The sequence below is a fragment of the Coloeus monedula genome (genome assembly GCF_965178545.1).
Source record: "Coloeus monedula genome assembly, chromosome: 3".
Lineage (NCBI taxonomy): Eukaryota > Metazoa > Chordata > Aves > Passeriformes > Corvidae > Coloeus > Coloeus monedula.
Window position 1 is genome coordinate 37,559,822 of NC_138783.1, and position 16,987 is coordinate 37,576,808.

Consider the following 16,987-nt stretch of genomic DNA (forward strand, 5'->3'; position numbering starts at 1 on the left):
CTGGTGCATAAATACCTTGACTCTCAGAAATTTGTCATCTGAAGTCGAGAAGCTGCTTTTTCCTCCTCATAGCCCAGAGGACCTACGTGTAAGAACTCCATTGGGTTCTTCACCCTTCGTTGAGTGAAGCTGGAAGTTAAAGCACAGATGGGTTTCTTCTGTCTTCAAAGGTCATGTAAAAAAGTCTTTAATGGTTGTTTTGTATAAGCTAGTCACATCACCTGAATTAATTTGCCTAATGGCCAACTGGAAACATGCTCGCAGGGTATAACTGGGCTTGGAGGTAAAGTAGGGAGAGAGGAGAAGGCTCTTCTGTTATCCCTTCTGTGCCCTGCTAAAAGCTTATTCCTCCTGTTCGCTGAAGAAATTTGCCTGCTGTATTCTTTATATTCTATAAAAGACCTTTTGGCTCTTGTTTACCCAAGAGACATATGCACTGTTTTCTTTTTCAAGTATTTTATGGTGTAGAGATCTCTGGAATTAGAAAAATTAGCCTAGGGAGAAGGAGTCAAACCAAGGAACACACAGCACTTGTTTCCTATCTGCTCGTTGAGTTAGAGCCACATTCTTGGTGTGCAGGAATCCTGGCAGTTCCTGGGACTTTGGTCTTCCGTCTCTGTCTGGTGGGGTGTTATGTTTGGATGCAGCCCAGACTGGAGGTTGCCAGAGCCAAGATGAGATAAAGGAATGATGATCATACCTCTCTCCATTCCTCTAAGGAGCATCAGCCACCTACAGGTCCTTGCAGCTATTCTGCAAGGTTTGGGTCACATAGTTAGTCTTTGTTCAAGGAGCAACAGGAAATGACTCGAATGATGAACTGAATTTGAAATTATAGAGTTCTCCATGATGTTCAAGTTTATTTTAAAGAGTATTTAAAAATCAAAACACACTGTTCTATTTTTCCATTTTTTCCTTCCCACTTCAAGGCCAGAATACTTGATGAGAGCTAGAGTGGAAAGATGCTGGACTGCTACATGTGTCATTTTTTCACCTCCTTGGGTAGTTAGAAGGGAGTTGTTTCCTTTTAGTCTCTGCTGCTGTTGTAGAGCAGTTTTCTTCTCTCAGAAAGCTTTTGCCTTTTCCCAGTTCCCTTTCCCCTTAATTTTCTTTCTTTTTTCCTTTTTTTTTTCTTTCATACTAACTATGTTGGGCAGTACCAGGGGATTTTATTTTTTAGTAGTTCCTGCCTAAACATTTTAAAACCAAGCAAAAGTAATCACAACCCTTCTCTTCACTTGAAACCATAACATTTTTTGACAAGAAGTGCCTTTAAAGAAATGCCTCCTAATTTACGGCGGGTTGCTTTGTACTTTGTTTCTGTAACCTATCTCATTACATTTCCTGTGTGTTAAGTATGTATGTATTATGAGCCCTTAAAAATAAATATCCCAGAAGAAAGGAATTCGGTAAATGAATAAAACATTCTTGGGTTGCCCAAGTGGCAGCTTAATAGCTCATCCATTGGGACTTTCATATAATATAACGATGATAGCCCTATAAATATATGGATAGATGAATAACTTCAATGAGGAGCTTTTTACAACTCTGCATACCACATGTGAAATGAAATTGAACTCTGAAAGTGCTGCCTGACAAGAAGGTCCAATTTTTCCAGTGCCAACCATGAAATTCTGCCTAAAAATACACAAACTGTGTGTCTGTGTATACATATGTACACATAGCTAAAACATGCTTTCAGTAGCGCGTGCACACACACACACATGTATACATACGCTGCTTCCAGGTGGAATTTAGTGTTTCAGGACTGATACTGATTGCACTGAACCTCTAAAACTTTGTAGACTATTGACATGACTGGGTTTGCCGCAGTGTGTTTGAGATTCAGTCTTAGCCTTGGCTTTCTCTAGAAATTACAAGATAAATGGAATAGGAGCATAAGGTTGTTGTGTTATATTGCCTAGGATATACACAACTTTTTCGTTAGGTTGCCTTAATCACAGAGCTTTGTAAATATCTACTTTGCCTCTCTGTCACAGCAGTCTGTAACCTTTGGTAGGGCTGAAAGTAAAGTTTCGAATAATTTTTTTTGTAGCGATGATGTTCTCAGGAAAACTGATTTCCAGTTATGCTGGACTTGAAAACCTGATGTTGACAACCCTGAAAGATGCAGAGAAACCAGCTCATGCTGAGCTATGGCATGGACAGGAGAAACTAGACCACCAAATGAGACATAAACAGGATAAGACAATTCATTTCCTTACTCCAAAGGATAGGAAAATGAATTTCTAGGAAGTTGCTGAACTGTGGTGAAAGAAGTCTAGGTGCTCATATGAAACATAACATCAGTATCTTTTGTAAGCCAGCAAAAATTCTCTCTCTCTTAGCAGGGGGAGGGACTGGTATTGTAGTATAGACAAAGGATGCTGAAATGCTCTTCATGAAAGGCAGCAATACAGTGATTGTCTGTTGATTGTTTTAATAATGCACCTCATAGAAGAGCCCTTTATTTTCTCATGAGTTGTGTCTCATTAGAATTTCTCACTTTCATTGGCTGGCTTTTCCTTGGCAGTTTATTGTATGTTGTGTATATATATATATATATGTCTATATATACATACACACACACATATATATGTATATATATAAAATACAACTAGCATCATCTCCCACAGTAGTCTGAAGCAACAGCTTTTAATGTCAGTACTCAAAAGTGATCACATGAGGCCCCATGAAAATAAGTGACTGATATTTTCATACTGGTGGATTAAATTGATGAATGTTTGTTGTGCTGAAGAATAGGGTGCCACTGCTGATCTTTGAGGTGAACAAAATGGCAACAACAATAAAATAATCTTAGATGAAGTAGAAAAATTCCATCCTGGGGCTCCTGGAGGTCAACCTGAGCATGGGGAGACCTGTTCCCTCATGTACCCAAAGCACACTGGAGAATTGTGCTTATTTGATGTATGAACTGTATGGAACAAGATGTTAATTGTAGGACTCACATGGTATATGCACAATAATTGAGTGGGCATATTCAGAAAAGGAACTGCCACAAATGATATTCTGGTTGCTGGGGAATGCAGGTCCAGAAGGTGATATAATCTTATATTTTTATTCTCTTTTTTAAAGAGTTTCTTTCCTTTTTTTTGGTGGGTTGTTTTTTGTTTTGTTTTGTTTTGTTTTTTTGTATAATAAGAAGAAAATAAGAAGGAAACAAAGCAGGGGGAAAACTGCATGTGAAAATAAGTGTATTGAAAGATGAGTGCCTTGGGAGAATTGATGAAATTGATCAGTGTGCTAAACAATGGGTTATAGACTGGGATCAGGAAGTTAAGTGTTGTGTGTGGACATTGCAATATCAGTATGATAAATATTGTTGTTAGTACTGAAACTGCAGTAGTCCCTCTGTTACATTGGAGGTAATAACTAACGTGAATTCATATTCCAAAACTTGCAGGCAATTTATAGATCTCCTTAGGGAAGTTGAAATCATGTTGGAAGTTTAAATTAACCTCTGTCATTATTGACAACTTTTCCTATCCTTTTCCTCCCTGTATTCTAGCTTGGAGAAAGCTACATTTTCAAGCAGCTTTTAAATGACAATGAGAACAACGTGTATGTGCATTGGGTCTTTCAATGATTGCCTTTTAAAATCAATTTTTATGATTTTCACAAGTAGCAGTGCATGTACTCTGTAACAGAGACGTTTATTCCCACTACCTTACTGTAAGCACCTGCCTAGTTTCCTCAGGCTCCTTTCCTCTGCTTTCAGGGGGGAAGCAATAAGCAGGACTTGGCTACCAGCTTCTGCAGTACCCTCCAGCAACCTTCAGCCAGTGCCTCCACTTACTCTGTCTCTGCTTAACCTCACAATTTAGATTCTTGAAGTGAGGCACCTGGCCTTTTCTGAACGTATCTGTATTTAAAGTAATGACTGTATAATGACTTTTTATTGTTCTTGCTGGCTCGAATTTCATCATTCTTAACTGACCAAAAAAAAAAAAAAAGGTAATATTTGACTAATCACGGTGCTACATACATATGAAAATTCTGTCTCTCTTCCAAACATTGGGGCTGAAAATGAATTTTCCAATATGCTCTAAAAACAAGCAAGTTTAGGCTTAGTTGGAGCTGCTGATAAGTAAAAACCAAAAATTTCTGTATGTGATTCATTCTTCTATATAAACGGATACAAATATGTGTGGCTGATTTTAATTTTTTTTCACTGTGATTATTATTCTGGACTATGTACACATGTATGGATGTGGTAGGGTCTTTTATATTAAAAAAGTGTACATACATGCATATATGTAGCTATATATATGTGCCCGTATGTGCACATGTGTATATACTACTCAGACAAGTGTGAAAATACCCAGAGCTGGTGTGATTGTTTATGTGTGTGTGTATAGTGTTCTCTCTTCCTGTTTTGTTAAAAATATGGTGAATCGATATTACATAGATTTTACTTTTGATTAGAAATATAGTAAGTAATTTTGACATGTGTAGGGGTTTAGTTCACATCTATTTTCCTCTGTGAGACAAGGATTTTGGAGAAATAGAATCAGAACTCAGATTTCCAGGGTGACTGATGAGACACCTGACCCGGGTGTGGAAAATCCTGAGTGGTGTGGAGAATGGGAGGATACGGGCCAAACCTTGATGGATTTCTCCTTAACTAAAAACCAAGCTATGCTAAATCATGACAACGTGTCACTTCACGATACAGTTTTTATCTCTTCATCAACTGTTTCCTGTTTTTTCTCTCTGTCACAGGGTGAAAGGATGATGTGATGGACGTGAATATGGGCCGCTGGTCAGGCTCACAGCTACCTCCGTCATGCCTTGTCCTTCTGATTGTCAAGCTCCTGGCCTCCATTTGCCAGGTGGCTCATGGGACTGCCCCACTTGGCTTTCACTTCACACATTCCACTTACAATGCCACAGTGTATGAGAATTCTGCAGCCAGGACCTATGTCAACAGTCAGACGAGGATGGGCATTACCATGGCTGACCTTTCATGGGATATCAAGTACAAGATAGTGTCTGGTGATGATGAGGGCTTTTTTAAAGCAGAGGAAGTCATCATTGCTGACTTCTGCTTCCTCAGAATAAGGACTAAAGGTGGGAATTCTGCTATATTGAACAGAGAAATCCAGGACAATTATTTATTGATGGTAAAAGGTTCTGTCAGAGGAGAGGACTTGGAAGCGTGGACAAAAGTGAACATCCAGGTTTTAGATATGAATGACCTAAGACCTTTGTTTTCACCAACCACGTACTCTGTCACGATAGCAGAAAGCACTCCTTTAAGGACTAGCATTGCACAGGTGACCGCAACAGATGCGGATATTGGGTCCAATGGTGAATTTTATTATTACTTTAAAAATAAAGTTGATCTCTTCTCAGTTCATCCTACAAGTGGTGTTATCTCCTTAAGTGGCCGGTTAAATTATGATGAGAAAAACAGATATGACCTTGAGATTTTGGCAGTGGACCGTGGGATGAAGCTTTATGGAAGCAATGGCGTAAGCAGCACTGCCAAGCTTTATGTTCACATTGAACGTATAAATGAACATGCCCCAACAATAAATGTAGTGACCCATATTCCCTTCCCATCAGACAAGGAACCTACCTATGCAGTTGTTAACGTTGATGACCTAGATGAAGGAGCCAATGGAGAAATAGAATCTGTTTCTATTGTGGCTGGAGATTCACTAGAGCAATTCTTTTTGACTAAAGAAGGGAAATGGATGAATGAGTACAAAATCAAAGAAAGAAAGCCTATTGATTGGGACAGCTTCCCCTATGGTTATAACCTGACTCTCCAAGCTAAGGACAAAGGATCTCCTCAGAAATTTTCTGCAGTCAAACTGGTCCACATTGCTAGTCCCAAGAAGGACAGTATCCCCCTGAAGTTTGAAAAGGAAGCATATGATGTTTTGATCAGTGAATTTTCACCTCCTGGTGTGGTGGTTGCAGTAGTTAAGTTGATGCCTGAGCCACAGGGTGTGGAATACAGAATATCTCCAGGTGAGGAAGCTGAGTATTTTAAGATCAATCCCAACACAGGCCTTATTACTACTGCTCGTCCTTTGAAAATCATTGAGAAGGACCTCTATAAATTAGAAGTATATGCAAACAAAGGTGGTGATTTAAAAGCACAGGTTACTGTCAGGTTAGAAGATGCCAACGATCACACTCCGGAGTTCCAGCAGCTCTCCTACAGTTCATTTGTCAATGAAAGTGTCCCAGTGGGGTCCAGCGTTTTGGCAGTGTCAGCAGTTGATGAAGACAGGGGAGAAAATGGATACATCACGTACAGTATTGCCAGTCTGAACTCACTGCCATTTACAATAAACCAGTTTACAGGTGTCATCAGCACATCTGAAGAACTGGACTTTGAGTCGTCACCAGAAAGCTACAGATTCATTGTGAGAGCTTCCGACTGGGGTTCTCCCTACCGCCATGAAAGTGAGGTGAATGTCACCATATACATAGGCAATGTCAACGATAACAAACCCCTCTTTGAAAAAGTGGCCTGTCAGGGAGTGATTTCGTCTGATTTTCCTGTTGGTGGTCACATCACTGCTGTTTCTGCAATAGACATAGATGAGTTGGAGCTTGTGAAGTACAAAATAATCTCTGGAAATGAACTTGGCATTTTTTATTTAAATCCAGATTCTGGTGTCCTGCAGCTTAAAAAATCTCTTGTTAACTCCGGCATAAAGAACAGCAGTTTTGGCCTTAAGATAACGGCAACTGATGGAGAGAACTTTGCTGATGCTATGTTTGTTAATATTTCAGTAGTTCATGGGAAAGTGTCTTCGAAGACCTTTAGCTGTAGAGAAACTAGAGTTGCTCAGAAACTAGCAGAAAAATTGCTCAAAAAGGCAAAAGCAAATGTGAAGCTGAATTTAGAAGATGGTTTTCTTGATTTTTATTCAGTCAACAGGCAGGCACCGCATTTTGACAAATCCTTTCCTACTGATGTAAAGGTTTCAGAGGATCTGCCAGTTGGTGCCACCATCCTGAGGATAAAAGCCTATGATGCAGACTCAGGCTTTAATGGAAGAGTACTTTATACAATTTCTGATGGTAATGTAGATAGTTGTTTCAACATTGACATGGAGATGGGGATACTTAGTGTTCTCATGCCCTTGGACCGTGAAAAAACAGAGCTCTATCTCCTTAATATTACAATTTATGATTTAGGTAATCCACAGAAATCTGCATGGAGACTGCTGACTGTCACTGTGGAGGATGCAAATGATAACAAGCCTGTTTTTTTACAGGACAGTTACTCAGTTAATATTTTAGAAAGTACAAGTCTTGGTACAGAGATTATCCAGGTAGAAGCCAGAGATAAAGACCTAGGATCTAATGGTGAAGTGACTTACTCAGTACTGACAGACACCCATCAATTTGGTATCAACAGTTCCACGGGAGTGGTGTATGTTGCAGATCAACTGGACCGGGAGTCAAAAGCAAACTACACTCTGAAGATTGAGGCTAGGGACAGAGCAGAGAGTGGCCATCAGCAGTTTTCTGTTGTGCCTCTGAAGGTTTTTTTGGATGATGTTAATGATTGCTCTCCAGCCTTTATACCATCCAGCTACAACGTGAAGGTCCTTGAGGACCTGCCAGTTGGCACTGTCATAGCTTGGCTGGAAACTCATGATCCAGACCTGGGCTTGGGTGGCCAAGTCCGCTACTCGCTGGTGAATGATTACAACGGGCGGTTTGAGATCGACAAAGCCAGCGGCGCCATCCGCCTGAACAAGGAGCTCGACTACGAGAAGCAGCAGTTCTACAACCTGACCGTGCGTGCCAAGGACAAGGGGCGCCCCGTTTCTCTGTCTTCTCTTTCTTTTGTGGAAGTTGAAGTGGTGGATGTTAACGAAAATCTTCATACCCCCTATTTTCCTGACTTTGCTGTCATTGGATCTGTAAAGGAAAACTCCCGCATTGGTACAAGTGTTTTGCAAGTTGTTGCTCGAGATGAGGACTCTGGAAGAGATGGGGAGATCCAGTATTCCATAAGGGATGGCAGTGGCCTGGGGAGATTCAGCATAGATGAAGAAACTGGTGAGTTTTGTTTCCAACTTTTCCTTCATAGAGGTTTTTTGCACAAGCAAAGCTTAGACATAATTGCTTTCTACCCTTAACAAGAAATTCAGTTCTTCTTAACAGGCAAGACAGAATTATAAATAAGGGTTTTCCAGGCACAGCAATGACATAATTTAATTACCTGGTTACATTCATCACTCTGTGGATGTGAAATAATACACATTTCTTTTCAGCAGCTATGTGATGACTCCATTTAGAAGGCAGCGATAGTTACAGAATGACTTGTTTACAGTCACTGCATTATCTGTTGATCACTGTAAATTAGTCAGGTCACCTCCACAGAGTCACAATACTCATGACCTTGAATCCAGTGTTAAACCCAATGAAATAAGGAGCATGAAACAGATTATTTTGTCCTAAAACCTATTTGTGGTCTTGTTTTTGTTGTTGGGAATCATTTTTCATGGGAGTTATTCTGGAATGACACACCATCCTGTGTAATACACTTTCTTGTAGCATGGTGTTCATCAGCGTTGGTGTGCTTATGTGAAAGGTAGAAATCCAGGGAAATGTTCATAACTGTGAATGAGCTGTGCTAGCTTTCCTTTGGTGGCAGTAGTATTATAAACATTGACGTTAGAAAGCATTGTTAATGTAGTGAAGGTTTTTAAGATGTTGAATTTAACTACCACACCACCCTATTGGAAAATGTTCAAAATACTAAATATAAAAGTGTGTTTAGTAAAACACTTAAAAACTGGCTGTTTAAATGTCTGATGGTTGTTGGGAGTAATGGTGCAGCTGTGCACCACTAGAAGTAGTGAGGAAATTAGAAAATATTAGTCAACAGTTTCAGAAATTGTACTAAATATGTTAGGTCTGTGGGTTTACTGTGATTTGTATGTCTTTTTCTGAAGCTTTTAATTGAGAATGTGGTATTAAACATAAGATTAAAATGTATGTTTTGGCAAATTCAAACTGTTTAATCAAATGTCAACTTTCTAAACTGAACATTATGAAAAACAGACGACATTACAAATGCTATGGCTCTCATCTAAGTATAAGCAGAGAAAAATATTTTTATTCTATTTTTGCTACAGTCTCGCTGCTACAGCTGTACACAGATGATTGCAGTCAAAACCTTATGTCCAGAAACATCAGACTTGAGTGTCAGAAGTCAAGAGGGCACCTAGTCTAATTTCCAGAAATGTTAGGAACTTGCATATCCTACAGTGCTCATAGTAGCAGAAGGCATTCAGGGAACATTATTTAGACATTTGGACATGTATTTAAATATTAAGCTCCTTCATTTGAAAATTTTGTCCTACCTACTTTTTGAGTAGCATCAACTTCATCTCAATGGGTTCTTTATGAAGCACTGGGAGGTTGGTCCAAATGCTGCAGTATTGATACAGAAATCTCAGCATTCAACATTTATTGAACTTAAATGAGCTGGTAGGGAAAGTAACTCCGTGTGTGTCACTCATAAGTAAAATAACCGTTTTATTACCCTGTGGCTACACTAGTAGAGGTGATGGCTTAGAATAAGTTAGGTCCCTTGTTCAGTTAAGCACAAATCATGTTTTAACGTGAGAGGAAATTGTACTGAATATTCCACATTAAATATACTTACTTTATTTCCAGAATTGAAATATATTTTGTGGAGGCAAAAAAAGAAAGCCCCAAATCTCTCAAGATGCAAAGATTTTTCTGCCTTTTACTCTTTCATGAGTGTTTCATGAATATAAACCAGCCTGTGCTATTTCACTTAATCATTCCAGAAGAGACTTGATAATTCAGCAGATAAAAAGATTTAGGATTCTTGTTCTGATTTCCCCAAATGTTCAATACCACGTAAGCCTTCTTGAAAGCAATTTGAAGAGCACTTCGGGTGCAGAGCTGCAGACAGGGCGATGTGGAGGGCAGGGCTTCAGGGTTACTCTGGGTCGTGCTGTTGTAAGCTGAATGCAGAATTTGACCCTCTGTGTCAAATAGAATGCAACATTAATACTCTGCTGTTGAACTGGTGGCAACTTAAATGCTGCTGAATGATGAATCAGCTTTCTAGCTGTAGAAAAGGACTTAAGTCACATATTGAATTAATTTATAAAGAGATAGCTGTTTATTTACTTTCAGCACAGTTCATTTGTCACTTTTAAACTGACCAACTCTATTGGCTTCTGTACCGTCTCTCCTGAAATTTGTGAAGGTAAGCAGGAGTGCAAAGTACAACAAATCAATATTTTTGGCTGCTGCCTTAATGAAAAGATGACTGCAGCATCCATTACAATCATTAGAACATAAAGTGGGCCAAATTCATCCCGATATGTGAGCAGGCTAGACTGCAAGCAAGTCTGTGCTTTCAGCAAAATTCTGCTGGAGTGCATTATTTTTATTTTTCTGAAATACTACATGTTAATGGTGTTGCCCTGTGTGTTGAGTGAGATGTGCTTTTGCTCCGTGAGGCACATTGATACTGAGGAGTTGAAATGATGCCAGGATACCCAAGGAGAAGCAGGCCTTCCTGATGGATACGCACTGCACCATGCAGCTGCACATTTGTTGTCATGGTGGCTTCTTTTTCTTCCACTGTAGATGTATATAGGTGCATCTGGAAAAAACAAGGTTCAGGGGAGATCTTGCTCTCTACTGCTGCCTGAAAGGAGGTTGTAGTGAGGTGTGGGTTAGTCTGTTCTCCAGATAACAAGTGGCAGGACAAGAAGAAATGGCGAGGAGAGGTTTAGATTGGGTATTAGGGAAATTGGTCAATATCTGATATTTTGATCTTACTTGTAGAAGTGAGACCCTTCCTCATGTGCAACTCTGGTGCTACAGAGAAACTGGAGTCATTTCTTCGTCTTTAATACTGCTTCCTGCCTGGTGTGCACCTCCACTCTCTTTGCCAGTCTGCTAATTGCAGTTCCTTAGAAGAAAATTGTGTAAAACCCACTCTTATATCTCCAGATTGTTTTAACACGAAATGAGCAGACGTGGTAAAAATTTTTGTGGGATGAGAGTGTGCTCTGAGTTTCCATCATAGGTTAGCTCTAATAGTTACAACTACTCTTGTGGAAATGTTCTCTGTCAGAGGTCCTACGCTGCTTTATTAAAAACCTGGATTTTCTTAGCTCTGGTGTGTTCACCCTCATAGTGCTGGCACCGCAGCAAAGTGGTGTATTTTTGTTTTCTTGGGAGCTGGTGGTGAGTCCAACAAATGTGTATGGATTTATGGTATCACCTGCCTTGGGAGACTAAATACCATCTATCAGAACCTCTTTTCTGGCCACAGTGGAGATTTGAACAACTAGTGGGAGTTCTTGACTTCTTGAAATGTTGAGTTAGATGAGATCAGGCCTAAATGCTGGAATCTTCCTTCTCATTTTTCAGTGATTTGTGATTCAGCTAAACTGCATTTTTACGCTAGCTCCACTTTTTAGTCTGGCATCTGTTTCTACATGTTAATGTAGCAGCCTGGAACTCAAAGAGTTTCTATTTTATCCCTATGCTACCTGTGGATGTACTGCCAATAGCAAATGATCAAAGTGAGTTCTAGAGCAAAGAGATGAGACACACTCAGCATCTTCTGCTGCAGAGGCTTCTGTAGGGTTTGTCAGAGTTGGTGTGGCAGCATCCTGACATGCCAGGAATTGTGAACTCCACTGCACAGGTGGGAAAAAGGAAGCAACAAGTTTTTTACTAGTTATTGGGAAAGCATAGAAACATCTTGAGTCCCACTGAAATTGAACATGAAGATAAAACAGTGGTATTAATAAAATGCTTATGGGATCTTTAGCGTACTTGCAAAGCCCGTGAGCACGGACTTAAGGAATGCTTTCAAAGCTTACTAACTTTATTTCCTAGGGTTGTTCCGGAGCCTCACTCACCTGACTTTCATTAGAACTTTAAATTTAAGCATTAGCTGACACTAATTTCTAACCCTGTAAAGGACCTCCGATAAGAATGCAAGCTGTAGATGACCCTGTTAACTTGTTATCTTTAGGTGTTTCAGCCCTGAAATGCACATTAGGAAGCCAGTCCTGTCTTTCACAGTGCAGAAAACTTAAAGGTACTCTTAAATGGAGGTAGAATTCAAATTATTACAGACTCCATGGGTTTATTTATGGTGCTAAGGATAGTGGTCTGATCTTCTCTTTGACTATCTCAAAAGTGGTAGAAATTCCTGACAAACTGTGGCTAGAGAAGGCAGTTGATGCTGGAAAACCTTAATCATGGCTTCAAACAACTAATAATGGAAACTAGGAACACCAGATGATATCGTTTAAAGAAAACCAGACCTGCCTGCACTGTTCCATCTATTTGGCAGAAAGGACTTTTGCTTCAGACTCCTTGCATCTTGTCCCTGTCTTCTAAAATAGTTTTCAGTTATTGTGTATGCAGGTTGAAGGATACTTCCATTTACTGCAATTTGAGTGGTTCGATAAATATTTTTGTGGGACCACTGTTAGCGTTTCCTTGAAACAAAATAAAGTAAAATGAAAATCTTTTGTAATAACGTGTTTTTCTCCCTCTCACTTGCTTAATTTTATGGAGGCATGTAGCAGCTGGTGGGTGGATCTGGGTGGACTCACTGGCAGAATTGAATTCACTATGGAGTTTTGAGACATTAGTATTACGGATGTTCTTCATCTTCCTGGAGAGAGCAGGCAAATTTCATTACCCAGAGCCAGTATTTGGGAGCCACTTAATTATACCAGGCTTCTAAATCCAGTTTTCAAAGTAACTTCAGGTCATACCACAAGAGAAGTGCCAGTGGGTGTTGCTGGGAGGTAGCTTGGGAAAGAGAATTGCTGCACTTGCAGCAGGCATTCATGACAAGATCATCAGCTCTCAGCCCGTCCATGGTGTCTCTCCTGAGCAGCCTCTTTGGGAAGGAGTGTGCCAGATGGATCACAGAGCACCGTGCTGGCCAAAATCTGGTCTGTCAGCCTGCATCTGTGTCAGGCAGGAATAAAGCATTCCTGAGAGCCACTATTTCTGAGCCTGTGGTACTGTGTTATCATTGTTCTGTGAGTTATCTCTGGCAGCTTTTAACAGTGAAAGTGTTCCTTCGTATAAGATTTCCACTTTTAGGACAACAATCACTAACATTTTTCTTTTTCTTTAAAATTAGTTGTGGTAGAAAACCAATAATTTTTAAACAAATTCTGTGTCTGTGTGTTGATAATTTCCCTGTCATTTCTAGATGTAAATTAGTAAAGAACAAGGCTTGTCTTAGTTTCACTGGAGCAAGTTTATTTAACTTCTTTTTAATAATATGAACCCTAAAACAATGCTTAAGCGTATGAAAATATTTACTTTAAAAGGCTCTGAGTATCATTCTGACATACTTTCAAAGTTTCCTAAGTGAGGCCAGTCATGCAGAATTTCTCCATTCAAGCTGTTCAATCCTCTAGACTTTATACCCCATAAAACAGCTCACAACATACAATTTTTACAGCTAGCTGTAATTTGCATGCTTTCCCTTCTTTGGAAAATGTTTTAGAGAATCTCCTTTATTATTCAGGATGCTCCTGGCGATAGGACATTTTGTCTCAATCTCCGAGTAATTTATTTACTAATAAAGAAATGTGTAGTCTGTATTTCCTCCTGTCACCTTTATTACCCTTCAGAGATGTTTCCAAGAGCATTTTGTATTATATGTTTCTGTTATCCTCTCCCTTAGTGTATAATCCCAGAATTAGTTTGTGCATCATCATCCGTTAAATTACACCCAGGTGCTCCTGCAGAAAGCTTATCTCCAAGATGCCAGCAAAGGGACCAAGCCACAAGGCACTGAGTTATATGATATTAGAGGAAAATTGACTTCCAGTGTCTGGTGTTCATTCTGAGCACATGAGCACCAGCTTTATCCTGGCATCACTTCAGACCATGACCAGCAGTTCATGGTAGTTCAGAAGAAACTGGAGAAAAATCCATTTTAGCTGTTCCAAAGCACCAGTGGAAGCGAAGGGCATTGAGAAGTGATGTTCATGCAAAACCACAAGCTTACAAGCGTATGGAGGGCAATATGAGCACTTCTCTCTTCCAGGGATATAAAGAGGAGGATGCTTGGACAATGTCTAATACTACATGGAGCCATTTTGTTGTAGTGCCTAATCCTTTCCTGTAACAAGTCCAAGAGAGAGAAATCTCCACTGGCCAATAAAATTGAGGACATATTTTGCTGTCTGACCTTGCATCAGGTTGTGTGGCTTTCTTGGGAACAGTAGAACTGGACAGAGTTAATCAGGAATTTGTGGGGCTGGTTTGGTGTGATAACACTGGACTGATCACATATCTCTTCCGCTGCTTGAATACACATGTAGGCTCAAGGATTTACCTTGGAAGCTGGATTAAAGGGTACTTTTTATGAAGCTGTTTGCAGTTCAAGCACTACAAGTAATGGTTAATCAGGCAGTTGCTTGGAAAGCTTTTCCAAGCTTTCATTGCTCTCATTGCTAAAAAATTGTGTCATATTTTAAGGCTGTTTGGCTAATTTCAGTGTTCAAGTCTTGGAACTTGTTAGGTGTTTGCCAACAAGGTAAAAATAAAATAAAATTAAAAAGCCCTTCCAGTGTCAGATCTCTTTGAATTCACACATACATGTTTACCTGAAAATAGATGTTTGGAGATGAGCTTCTATAGCTCATGGAACAGATTCTTTTAATCTGTAGTCTGCTGTTTAATGTAAACATCTTTATTGCATTTTATACACTTATGGTGTCTTATTAGCATTGAAGTGTTGCCAGTAAGAAATAACTGAGAAAAAGCCAAACAGAGTGAGGGGGTTTTCTTAGCAGTTGGTTCTCATTAGGTGTTTGCACTAACACATTTCTGTGTATCTCAGAGTGAAGTTGTCCACTGGCATTGACCTGGTCATTTTGTCCACAGTCAACAAAAAGGGAAGATCCATTCAGGTGTGGCAAGAAGTTTGTCACAAGTGTTGCTGCAGTATTCCATCAGAGTGGGAAGTATGTGAAGGTGTAGGACTGTGCTTTGTTTCCTCCATGCAGACAGCTGTGGGACACACCAGCACATCCCCCACCTAAACGATTGGGGATATCAGGACATGCTGTGGCACTCACCCACCCCTCCATTGAGATACATGCATTGATTTTTTGCTCTTAGATGTCTCAACTTCGCAGCTGTTACCCACTGGAGACAGTCTGGTTACCACAGCCCCCCTTGAGAGGGAGGCAGCCTGTAGCTACTTCTCTTAGGAAGTGCTTTTCAATTACTTTGATGATATTGTCATCTTGGACTTGAGCAAAATGCGCTCACTGTACATGTATGAGCAACAGTTCTTCAAGGTGATGGACTGGAAAGGTGAGAGTAATCTCATTGTACATGGTTTCAAAAGTTCTCTGCTTCCACAGTGTGATGACAAGGTCTGCCTGTCTTTCACAGCTGAAGCCTTTGGGCTTTCAGTTTTGCTAAAATACGCATAGCAAATTAATTTCTGATTTTAGATCTTTGTAGCCCATAATGAATTATATGCGTCTTTATTTGGGGATTTTCCATCTTCATTTGAAAGTTTTACTGAGAGTTTGCGTTCTGGAAATGTAACTTTACACATAGGTCATTAAAAATGGTTTTGCTTCTCACCAGTGGTTCAGTTTATAAGGTAAAGATTTGGCAAAAAGAAGATAACAAACCGTTACTGTGAATCGGTTAATTTTTTTCTCCCCAAAAACCTTTATTTTACAAGAGAATAACTATGGGATTTAATTAAATTTTCCAGAATACTTCACAGTCCCAGAACGCCTTTCATCTAAAGTACACAAATTATTTTCCACATTTTAATGAAGGAAGCTCTTTGATGTACAATGTTTATGTACTTTCCCATTTTACTGAAAGGTACAGATAAGTTAATAGTTCTGAGATTTTTTTCTCTTTTTCAGAAGTGGGGGAATGACAATGCAGAAATTTCATTAAAAGCAGTGGGAACTTCAGGTGTTCGGCATCTCTATGACGAAGCTGTACTTAGCCACAGCAGATAGTGGAGGATGGGACAGATTCTTCTGACTCCCAGCATGTTTTTCCATGTGAGACCACCCTTCTTACACTGTACAGGATCTTGGAGCTGGTTTTAAAAGGACTGGATTTTACCATTTCTTTTTGAGATAGTTTGTAAGGAAGAACTGGTTTGGTTCGCTCTGCTCTACTTCCACTGCATATGTTACTTCGTTTTGGTTTTTTTACTTTGCTTTAATTATCGTTTAGCAGGAACTCTTTGATGATGGCAGGCTGTAGTCTAAGCCAACATCAGTGATTAATGCAGCTTCCCCTGGGGTGATAACCTTCTGCTTTGCTGTGGGGGAAAGAGCAGTGGATAGCCACAAGCATCGGCAGCGTGGGCTAATCCAGGGATAGCCAGAGTCCCTGGGCTCCCCACAGGATGGGCAGCGGGAGAGAAACCTCAGCAGGCTTTTGGGGCTGATTCTTCTGGGTGGCACTGAGTGCTCTGAGTGGCTGCAGGGGCCTTCCCAGTATGGGGTATACTTTCCAGTATGGAGCGGCCTCCCTCACTTTACCCTCTCCCAGAACTGCCCTTCAGAGACATTGGCCTCATCCTTCTCTTTAAGGAAATCCTGAAAACAGCAGATTGAGCCCCTGTGAGCTACTGGTACCGCTTCCATTGGAAACCTAACAAACATTTAATGTGCTGTTTTCACTCCCACAGTACCAGGATAGGGCAGTCTGTTCCGTGCCTTCTGTACCTCAAATTAGTGGTGTGTCTTCGTCTCCACGATGAGCAGTTGCACCAGCCATTTGCTAATGAGATGAGATGCTTTTTGTGCGTGTGTGGCTCCTTTGAAACCCAGTGTGGCTCTGCCTTTAATGAGCTATCTTCCTTTTTGGAACATTCAGTGTGGGCAGTAGTTCAGTGTGGGCAGCAAGCTGCTTCTGAGGTACAGAGTGTCATGCTGGAGACAAGCAAAATAATCAA

The 16,987-nt window shown here is 40.2% G+C and overlaps 1 protein-coding gene across 4 annotated transcripts in view; it reads left to right on the plus strand.

The window, feature by feature from the left end:
• Window positions 1–4,760: 4,760 nt before the first annotated feature.
• Window positions 4,761–16,987, plus strand: part of FAT3 (FAT atypical cadherin 3) — a gene marked incomplete at both ends in the record, with an annotated part of 308,065 nt that continues 295,838 nt past the window's right edge. For all 4 annotated transcript variants that reach the window (XM_082279046.1, XM_082279048.1, XM_082279047.1 and 1 more), the window contains one exon: window positions 4,761–8,055. In XM_082279046.1, the coding sequence (XP_082135172.1) occupies window positions 4,761–8,055 (3,295 nt within the window). The remainder of the gene's footprint in view (window positions 8,056–16,987) is intronic.